The sequence below is a fragment of the Aptenodytes forsteri genome, unplaced genomic scaffold (genome assembly GCF_000699145.1).
Source record: "Aptenodytes forsteri isolate BGI_AS27 unplaced genomic scaffold, ASM69914v1 Scaffold273, whole genome shotgun sequence".
NCBI lineage: Eukaryota > Metazoa > Chordata > Aves > Sphenisciformes > Spheniscidae > Aptenodytes > Aptenodytes forsteri.
In genome coordinates, this window is record NW_008795041.1 from 1,640,449 (window position 1) to 1,651,771 (window position 11,323).

General features: G+C 38.1%; 1 protein-coding gene across 1 annotated transcript in view; it reads right to left on the reverse strand.

Annotated features, from left to right (window-relative positions):
• SCML2 (sex comb on midleg-like 2 (Drosophila)) overlaps window positions 1-10,759 on the reverse strand; it is a 44,337-nt gene extending 33,578 nt beyond the window's left edge. The window contains exons 1-4 of the mRNA XM_009276884.2: window positions 10,689-10,759; window positions 6,198-6,432; window positions 2,012-2,100; window positions 337-580 (exon numbers count right to left, since the gene is read on the reverse strand). Of these exons, the coding sequence (XP_009275159.1) occupies window positions 337-580; window positions 2,012-2,100; window positions 6,198-6,396 (532 nt within the window). The 5' untranslated portion in view covers window positions 6,397-6,432; window positions 10,689-10,759. The remainder of the gene's footprint in view (window positions 1-336; window positions 581-2,011; window positions 2,101-6,197; window positions 6,433-10,688) is intronic.
• Between the last annotated feature and the right edge of the window lie 564 nt (window positions 10,760-11,323).

Here is an 11,323-nt window from a genome sequence, read left to right on the forward strand (position 1 = left end):
ATTAAACAGGAGCATTTAACTATCTATAATACAAACAGCAAATCTAGTTTAAGTCCAAGATTCTTCACAAGCACACAAAAATTAAAGATTATCAAAAGCCCTCCTAACAGTATTGAATAAAACATGTTCCCAGAGTTACTATGAACAGACAAAAATTGTTTCCTAGAAACTATCCTATTAGCTTTAAACTACATAAAGAAAATTTAACAACATTTCATCCTCATCAGCTACTCACAAATCAAATCTTCAGTCTTATCTGCATACAGCCAGCTGGTTTTTAAAATTCTGCTGTAATTGAAGGGAAAAATAATTAAGCAATATTATTAGTCATCTTACCATTGTTCCCTGGTGGTTGTAATGCATCTCCTGTCAAGCTACACCATCCGACTGGGAAAATATCTCGAGAATCACATCTGCACCAATAGTCAAATGCTCCTCTCCAGCCATCAAATGTAACAAAAACTTCGTCTCCTTTAACATCTCCAATGGTTGCTGGGCAAATCAAGTATGGGTTCTTTCTATCTATAGCTTCAAGTTTCATTCCAACTTTAAAGCAGTTTGGCACAGGTTTTGGTGGTTCCTACAAAAGTAAGAGTGGTAGAATATTTGTATTTCTATGGCCTCTTAAAAAAAAAAAGCCTCTATTTTTCTGCAAGTCCTTACTTCTTAAACTCGCTACTCAAAAAGTTACAGCAGACATTCAAGGAAACTTACTCATATTTCAAATTTGCTTTTGCTCTTCTGTATTATAAAAAAATCGAGATTCTGTTCCCACAAACACAGCTGGGATAATTAGCAAAGTTCTCCATGACAGAAAGACCCTGTTAAAAGTATTTACATAAGCAATAGGTTGCACCCAATACATTATGTCTGGGCAGCAAGACAGCAAAGACACTAAAATGAAATTATTACATGCTAATAAAGAAGAGGAGGTTTGCAGGGAATGGATATTTCTGGGGACTGATAACTGTCTGGTAAAAGCTTCACCTCCCAATTAATCCATGAAAAATTCATTAGCATTGGACATTATTTATAGGCCTCTGTTAACTCAGTTGGCCTTAGACCAATTCCAAGTGAACAAAAGAAAAACAAAAATCAAGTCAATGTGACCAGCATAAGTGTACCCCCACAGCAGGAGTTGTGACCCCATCGAACCTGAATTCCCACCTCAGCCTCAGGAACCTCATTATCCAAAAGCCGTCTCGGATGTGCTGGTAGGCCAGCACAGGGAAGCGTGGCTCATCACACCTCAGAAAATTTATATAATCTTATATTAAAAATTTATATAATTATATAAAGTTAACACGCAAGCAATGCGATTGCAGGTCTGAACCCAACTCTTGGATTTGCTGACATACTTGTCAATGTCACTCTCAGTATCAAAAATGAAGGCACTCAATGCGACAGCAGGGTTTTACACATCGACAAAAAGTTGAACCAAGTCATTTTAATATTGTTGTTGGTTTTATATAATTTTTCATGTTTCACAGTAACTTACTCAAGAGTCATGTTTAAAAAACTGAACAGCTTTTTCTGCCATTTTCAACTACTTTCTCACTACATTTTAAATGATGAATATGGGCCCAATGAAAACGTTTAACAAAACCTTTCCAAGCACCACTGTATTCCAATGGCTCTTATTACCCATTATTTTTTTTTTTCCACTCTTGTGCACAATCACATGAATACGGTGCTGTTAAGAAATGTGATATGCATTGTATCTTAAATCCACGAGACACAAAAAATGAGCTAACACAATTTTTCTAAATAACACACCATACTTCAAAGTCTTAACTCAGGAAAAGAGATGCCCATCTCAACGGACTAGAAGCAGACTAGAAGCTTCCTGTCTAGCTTTGTAGCTTGCCAATCCAGTTCAAAGTAATTTTAAATAACAGTCTTGCCTTCCCGTGCTGCAGACAACAGGGTAGTATCTTGGCATCCTCATTAAAAAATGTAACCATGGACCACTTGTTAGAAAGTTGTTTACTAGCAGTCCCTTTCTTATTACCTTTTTAAAGAATGCTGCGGGTGCCATTTCAGCTCCATTGAGAGTTCTTAAGAGAAACATTGGCCAAGACGATGCATTCATCTGGAACCCTGAGTAACAAACAAACAAATAGCCCTACTTTCAGTGTGCAAAATAAAACAGGAGGAGAAGGATATAAAGTCTGTTTTACTAATGCCTCATTCCCTCTATTTTGGACTTGGCCAAAATAGAAGTAGCCAAGAAGGAACAAACAGGGTCGCTGTCGGTGCAGAAAGCTGTGCAATGCATTTCCATTCTGAGTGACTTGCCTGCAGAATCACTCATCATAATTTGTGATATTACAGATAAACATCTAGGACTTACATGTCGTTAAGTTCTAGCACAGGAGACCATAAGGTTGTCCCACACAGTCCCTGGTCCAGGGGAACTTCCCCAGCACAAGCGCCTAGCTTACTTTTCAGTTCTGCTTTTTGCTCTCATTCTGAAACAACATCCTCCGCTCCAGCTTCTCTCATTTATTGAGGAGATACAAGTGTCTCGAAAATAAAAAGGTAATTCTTTCACCAGACCACAGACAAAAAAAAAAGAACAATCAGTTTCTTCTCCCTCCTCCATTAAAAATAAATAAATAAATAGCCTTAAAAGCCAAAGAACACGTAACAGGGAAGAACAAAATTACAATTATTTTAATAAACGCATGAATCACATTGGAAAACAAACTGGAAGATGTTTCTACTTTAATATTCTTCATTAACAAGTAAATAAAAAGCAGAAACAATAATCAAATTTGTTTAGATGAACTATCTTATTCAAGCAGAACAAAGGTTTGGCTGAAAACATTCTCATTCCAGATAATCTTCCCTCAGAATCAACTACTTTCCAGTTAAAAAAATAAAACAAAACAAAAAAAATCCTTTTGCTTTCTGTGCCTTCCAAATGGATGTCTCAAAGTAATGAGTAAGATAACAGACATAGTGGACATTTTTTCTGCATCTTTAGCAGCTATATGTCTGGCACACTTCTACAGAAAAACAGACATAATAGAGCAAATTGGAAATTTTTCCACAAAGCAAGTAGTACCAGAATCTGCCAGGAACTGATGAGTTCCCTCATAACTGAGCCTCAACAATTCGCTTAAAAATATGTAAGTAGAAAGGTGGAACGTATCTGCAAGTCTTGATCAGTTAAATCATTAAGTCATCTAAAATTGGATTATATGCTATAATTGTTCTTTAACTAGTAGCTTTAAGCTATCTTCAGTTGAATAAACAGTTTTCAAGTTGGAACTAGCTATGCAACACCTAAATGAATACAAAGTTCATATTTGATAAACGGTGTCATAATTTGAGGACTGCTGAGCTGATTATCAGTCCTGGTTTGATACCAGAGTCTTTATACAACCTAAACACATGTGGTTACTGAAACACAATATTCCTAACCAGCTAGCCCAGAAAAGACATATACCCAAGACAGAAGAATGACAACTAAACAACAGTTTCAATTAACTTCATTTGGCCTTTAAGTTGTCCTGGTAAAACCAGAGAAAATGTTATCCTCAGCGAAATTTGTTGAGAACATTAAGCTCTCAACAACAAAAAAGCTCACCTATGAAAAACAGAGGCTGGAACAGGAACCCTTTGCTACATTAATCACTTTTGCAAAACTCTTATGTAACATGCATAATTAAACCTATGTAAAAATCAGGTAGGAAGGACTATTTTAGCTAGTTATTACGATAGAAGCAGAACATTAGTATCTAGAAGGTTCCCTACTACTCAGAAAAAAAAGAATAATCAGTTGCTTAAATGTCTAACAGGAGGTAATTATACACCCAGGAACAGGATGCTGTAAAACTGCCAAAAAGGCTTTTTCAAAAATTTATCTAGGTATGCCAGAATGTTTGATTGCTGGAATTCAGCCTATCTCTAGAAAAATCTAGGGCAGGAGGGACAAAATAATGGCACTCGCATTCTTTTCTAAATAACCAGCAATTGTTCAGAGGGCAGGTAAACTTACACGCCTGGGTGCAGGGAAACAGCTGCCTGTTAGGTGCTGCACTACAAGCAGCCTGACCGAATAGGAGTAAGAAACAGTACCCGAAGAGAAAGCATCAACCTTTCTACTGACGATCGTGGAAAGTTTCTCTTCTTAACGGATCGACTGCCTCCATTATACATAACCAGAGTTGTTTTATTCATCAGACTGGTTTAGAAACACATTTTAAAAAGCACTATGCTCCTGAACTGAAGCCATATATTTAACACTGTACATATGTGTAGCTGAAGGAATAGGTATACTCTTTATTACAACCCTCTTTCATACTGTTATCACTGCATTCATTCTACAAGGTTATACCAAGAACTTCAGAGAGGTTAAACTGAGTAACTTCTCAAAAAAAAAAAAAAATTTTACTTTTCCCCCAGGTGTCAAGAATTTCCAGTGTTTTCATTCAAAACCTCTATATATCCACACGAAAGAAGGAAAAAAGCCCTTCTGGGCTCAAACTGTATCTATCTATCTATCCCAAATAATGTTTTTGCAGACTGGCACCCTGGTTGCATTGCTTTTCTTGTGTTTCTAAAGCAGCACAACAGCACAAAAATCACCCTTATAATCTATGTGAAGTGTCTTAATAGTTATATCAACTGCTCCTGTGTCTGTTTGCCTCTCTACAAGCAAATCAAGTTTCATACTGTAGTGAAATGGTACTTTTCACTTCATCTTTCAAACAGAAGAACTGAAAGTTGTTAACAAATTGGGATGACAAGTTTTTTGAGAGGCTACTAAGAGAAAGCATACCTGTCTGCACTAAACCTCTGATGAGAAATCTATAAGAGTTACTGATGACACCAAACCAGAAGTACGTTTATGGGAAACCAGCAGTAACCAATTTCTGCTTACAGTTCACTTCTTATATTAAGAATGTTATTTCTTGCATCTTCTAGAAATTACAGAACATAACAGGGTAACAGGAGAGGGGGTGTTGCTGTTGGGGGGGGGTTGGAGGGGGGAAGATAAATTTTGGTGAGGGGGTAAGATAAATTTTGGTCATTTTATTTTTCCCTTTTTAAAAGCAGAACTATTTTCAGAACCATGTGAAAAATGTGTTTCTTCAAAGATTTCCACACCTAGAAGTTTAAGCGATAACAAATACAGTACAAGAATGCAAATCTAAATATATAGGTTAATCACAGCAAAGAAAGGTGATATCATACTTTATTACCGCTAGTAGTTAGTCAAAGTTACCTCTGACTATTCATCATATAGCAAGGAATTCCTTTGTACAGTTCCCCATTTAATAAACTTCCTCAATAACACTAAGCCCAAGTGCTATTTGTCAGTTTGGGGAGACATGTAAAGTTGTCACCCGTATTGCTCATGGAAGGCAAAGAAATTCTGCATACTATTTCTAAGCATAGGAAAGCTACACCTCGTTCACGAACATTCGTCATGCTCACAAACGAGTCACGACAAACTGATCAGACGTCCCCCAACATGTGTCGATTTGAGGAGATGAGAATCGCATGCAATATAAGCTTGCAGTCTGTTAAAGCTCTGGAGTGCTATTTTTCCTAGCTCAGAGCAGAATGCTGCGATGCCACCGTTAACCCACCCTCATGCTGCCCTTCCCAGACCACAACCAATTTGCTCAGTGCCCGAGAAAACGTTCAGACTGTCCTGAACTGATGCACCTCCCGCAGCCCTGCTGGGCGTTTCACAGGTCGGTTAACAGCGAGCGCCTTCTAGAGGCCTGCTCTGATTTACTGAAGAGGAGAAAGGCAAGTCAGCTTTCCCCAGTTCTAACGGAGGTCTACTCAAAGGAGCACGCACAGCATCAAGCAAGAAAACGTTGTATCCATACACACTCGTAAGACAGCGTGTGTATGAGGGAACATTTACAGAATGTGCACATGACAGTGTTTCTCATCATTAAGAAAGCTGTCAGACACTCCCATTTAATATTAAGGGACTATTTAAAAAAAATAGCAGAACTCAAACTAATTATTCTGCTCATTCTTATGTCAAAGCAATCCAAAAAGAAAAAGCCACAATTCACTTAGCCTGAATTAGTTTGCTTACCTCTTCTTCAATTAAATAATGGTTTGGTGAAATGTTAGTACCATTGAATTTGTCAAGACAAAAAGGTAAAATCGACTTCATTAAAGCAATACTCCACACACATTAGTTCAGAAGCTTTGTTTCTTACCAAGCGGAGGCTGGAGCATGCCCCCTTTCTTTTCACAGGTCCCGATGGGCTGTATGTCCGAGGAATCCACAAGCCTCCAAAAATCATTTTTGTTGTCACTTCCATCCAGCCGCAACCTTAGCCTGGCACCAGTGATTCCAATTACTGTAGCTATACAAACCGAGGTAACATTGCGAGGATCGTGGGCTTCCAGTTTCATACCAACTTTGAAATCGTTCGTAGGTGGAATTCTAGACTACAATAAAAGGTAAAAGACACTTTCTTATTGTCACTAGTATTGCTAAATTTACCAGCCAGTTCAACATACAGCTTTCATTCATCCAAACGTATAATATAAATGGTAAACATAAAGAAGCCTTTGAACTTTGAGTGTTCAGTAGTAAGTCAGAAAAGGCAGCTGGATAACCTACCAACAGCTACCATTTCAGATACTTGATGTTCCTACTGCATAAACATGACTGATTTCTGAAAAGATAAGCACGCTGAGAAAGGTAACAAGGGAATCTTGACGAAGATATGAACATAAAGATGGGGGAGCAGTGATTAATACCTAAAGTGAATGGAAAACAAGGACATCAGGAAACATGACATTCAACTCAAAAAAAACCCCAAATCAACCCACGAAAAAAAAAATCCACCCACAAGATTTATTAGCTTTCAATTCAAAAGACAGTTATTCTCATTATAATATCATCTTGGAAATTTAAACAAAATTTGGACCCTACTGCACTAGGCACTACAAAAGCTCATGGCAAGAGTTTCTGCATCAAAAGAGAAGCTTACAATACAAAGAAAGAAGACAGAAAAAGGAGTTAGTGTTAACTGCATTTTACAGAAAGAAAACAGACAGTCCTAAAGTCACATAAAACTTCTGCGCTAAGACAAAAATTGCAGCTTGTGCTTATTCATAGAGAACTGAATATATTCATACACATACAACGAAATGCCAATTTAACTAGCACAGGGAAAAGAAACGTGACGAACGCAACTTGGTCTTTGAGCAGAATTTTTTGTCACAAGCTAAAGATGAACAAAAGAGAGGGAAAGTATTTTTTACTCATGTATCGACACACTACTGGCAGAGATTGACTGGATCGCAGTCTGATTACTTGACTACTGTAGTACTGCAAGCAATATCATCATCTAATGATGTTCAAAACTTTGTATTAACACTAACTGGGACTGAATGCCTCTCACTATTCTCTTTAGACGTCTCCTCATTTCCAGCCTAAATTTATTAATGGAAATTTTTTCCAACACTATCATTTAACTTAAATTCTTTTTACACCTTTGCAAATAACAGCAAAATCTACAGTGTATTTACAGAGGGCAACCCAACCCTTTCTCAGTACTCTTTCAACAAGTTAAATAAGCCGAGCACTGAAGTCTCCCTTAGGAGAGGATGACTATTCTCCTATCACCCTGGAAGCCCTTTTCTGCAACTCTTCCAGTACAATGCTGCTCTTGAATGCAGATGCCGAGAACTGTAGACAGCCTTCCCCATGACATTTAAACCCAGTAGCTATCCCATACAGACTAACACAATCTGAATCCTAATATGAGAGGCAGGTAGAAAAACCAAAACCAGGGGCATTCACGCTCACAAGATCCATATGTCCCTTCTCCTGCTTGCCTGACCAGGTCAAGTGGGGATCCCATAGTAAGCAGATAAGGGTGCATTTATCTGCCTGGGTACACAGGAAAAGGCTGAAGAAATCTGCTACTGCAACAAGTGTTAGTGATATTTTGTCTCCACCGCATTTAATTTTTTTAAAATACATCTTGCTCTACTTGCTATGGTGTGCAGGTGCACTATTTACAACACACCCTAGATCAACAGCAGGAGCCCTGGAGGAGCCGGAGCCCAAAAAACAAAGAGGAGAGCAATATTCAGTGAATGCTGAGTGTAGCATCTGCCAATGCTGCATTTAGACAGCAGGCTGTCTGAAAGGGGAGCCTGGGCATATTAAATTTAAAGGGCAATTCAATTTCAGGATATTGCTTGTCAAGCTGTTATTTTCTACAACCATGAAAGGCAACTGAAATTGAGAAATTGGGGAGTTTGTTTATTTGTTCGTAGAAAAGGTGAGCTTGCTTAAATACCAAGAACTCAAGGCATTCTACTAAAAGGTAACTCCTCCATGCCAGTCAGTCCTTACAGCAAAATAACAAAACCCGCTCAGTAACAGCCTTGTTTTAAGCTCTGTTCAAACCACAAGGGACTGAGCTTTTTTATTTAAAATTTTTGACTGCTTGAAAAAAAGTTTCAGGGTGAAAGGGATGTGGAATGCATCGAAATTTTAAGTAGTAATTAAAAACAACTTAGAGCAACAGATAAAATATCTTCTAAATTAAGATAAATACGTTAATCAATTTCCATTAGCTGTCTGTGCCTGTATCTTAATTTATGGTAGAGGCTTTAATTTATTGCTCCCCAGGTCATTTTTAATTACTACAAAATTTAAACTTTGTAGAATTCCCACAGGTCACAAATTCTGGATATAATTGTCAAATTAAACTTCTCTCTGCTATTTGTGTTCTGGCTGGCCACAGCAGTGTATTTCTTTGCATTACACAGAGTGATAATGACACGTACAATTCATGCGTAACCCAATAAAAGTCAAATTAGTCCTACACAAAGCTCAAGCACTTTAGTTTCTAAAATCTGCAAACCTTATGTAGCGAGAGGAGCTAGCTCTGCACTAATTAACATTGCATATCACTTTCTATTTAAAGGTCAACTCTTAGAAAAACTGAAAGTCTGCATATGTAAATTGTTTTGAAATTTGCTGTGCACAGAAATTAAAGCTCTTCTTTCCAACCCACAGACTCCTTAAGCAATCCAGGCCACTCGGATTTATCTATCTCGGTCAATGCATGTCACTTAAGTGTCTTTATTTAAGGTGTTACTCGGTTGTTCAGTTTGGACCTCTTGAGCATTAGTAGGGAAGAGGAAGAGTCAAGAAAGGCATAAGGAAAGGCTTCTGAGCAGCTTTCTGCAGTAGCTACATCTCTCGGGAGCATACACTCTGGTCATGGTGGTCTATGGTCTGTGAGTATTGCATTAACCTCAGAATGATCCAGGGATGAGCTACTGCCCTCTGCCTCTACCCAAGCAGAGTTTGAGGTCTCCGCCTTGAGCTGGTATCCACTATGAAAAAACACATACTGTAGAATTAAATTCTGAAGTTCCATTCAAACAGAGCTATGGACACTGCTATTCTTAGCCATCTCTCATTGAAAGCAGCATGTGAAGGGCTCTTTCTCCTTTATCCTCATCTGTGAAGAGCAACCTGAGATTCAAGATCTAGTACAAGGAAACACTACCACCTGCATTTCTCTCTCCCTATTCTCCATTCCTGCAACTACTTCAGATTCACTGAGTGACGGTTCCTCTCCTCCTCAGACTATTCTGTTTGTGTTGCTTTTTGTTTGGTCCCCACTGGAGGCCAGTATCATTTACAGTACCATCAGACTACCAACAAACCCTAGAAGATACCTTTCTGAACATGCCCAATCCACTAAACTAGACATGCACTGCTTGTCACACCTATTACAGTTCTATCAACCTGAACTATCCAATTCCTTCAGCATCTATCTTCCTAACGCAGTGAAGGCATACAGAACGAAACTCATCCTATTTAACTTTACGCAGCTAAGATACTCCTCAACTTGAGAAAATACCAGCCCTGGCTCCCTCTACAGAGAGAAAGATGCCTGCTGAGGTCGACTCAGTCTCCGGAGGGCTGAATAACTGGAGGTCATTAGCTCACACAAGATGATAGATTTAAACTGCATCTGCAAATACATACCAACCATCAGGTGGGGAGGAATCAAATTTGTAGGGCACAATGTAAAATATAAAATAGTACATTAAACACCCTTCATTATAAATCCGGTATTTCCTTTATATTGCCATATATTCCCCTTGATTTATTTTAACTTCAATATCTGTTACTCCTTAGTAAAAAGCACTCTGTTCAGAAAGAGACAAAATTAAACATATTTGAGAGATCCAGAAAAGAAGTGGTGAATAAACTCTACTACACACACACACACACCCCTTGTAGCTAGCCAGAATTGAAAGGACTCTTTCAGAAATGGGCAGGAGAAAGGCTCCTCTGACTGAAGAGCAGCCAAATTTTAATTCTCACTAAAACCATGGTACCTCTAAGATTACTGAAAAAAGTAGAAAATATTTTTGAACTCTGATAAGACTATTTGTTTTCATTAACTAGTGGGGTTTTTTAAAGGAAAACAGAGTCCAAAGCTACAATTTACATGAAACCCTCAAAGTTTGGCTTGAGGCGGAAACCAAGAATGAAAAGATTTCAGTAGCTAGCATCTGCCAAAACTGTAAGCTACTGATAACTAGAGATCAAAAGAAGGCAAATGGGAAGCTTGCAAGCAGTCTAAGCATAAAAGTTGCTCTAGGATCACCCTGTAACGTGCATATATATACACACACTTGCAAAATAGTATCTGGCATACCTGTCTGAAACAATGCAGAGGGGCAGCTACTGATTCAGTCTCTTTCAGGTAATCATCCCAATTAAACTGTTCTGGAAGACATAAGACAAAAAAGACCATACAGACAGTTTTTAAAGGGAACTTAAATTAAAGAGGGGGGTTGGGGAAAAGAAAGGGACAGAAAAACCCTGGGTTTTTTGTAGAATACATTTTTTTTTTTCCAATAACAGGATTACTCTCAAATAGAAACTCCACCTTTGAAAAACATACAATCCTTCAAGGAGCTTTAAGAGTACTGTTAATTCATAGGGGCGATCACACAATAGGCAAAATCAATATAAACCTTCCCCAATTTTTTTTTTTTTTTGTGGTCCACATACAAAGATACAAGTCAGGATATCTAGATTCAATTCTCTGCATAAGGACCTCCCAAGTATCCTTGTACAAATCACATTAGCCTTTCTGTATCTTAGTTCCCCTAACAGCAGGACTGATATGATGACCTCATAGGAGTACTGAGATGATATATGTTGAAAAACACAGACACGTAGATTCTGTTGAAATATATGTTGAGAATACTATCCCCAGTCCACTAGAAAGCAAAAGGATTAGCACAGCCTTCCAACTGCATCTTTGTCTCTTTTCATCTGAAGTCT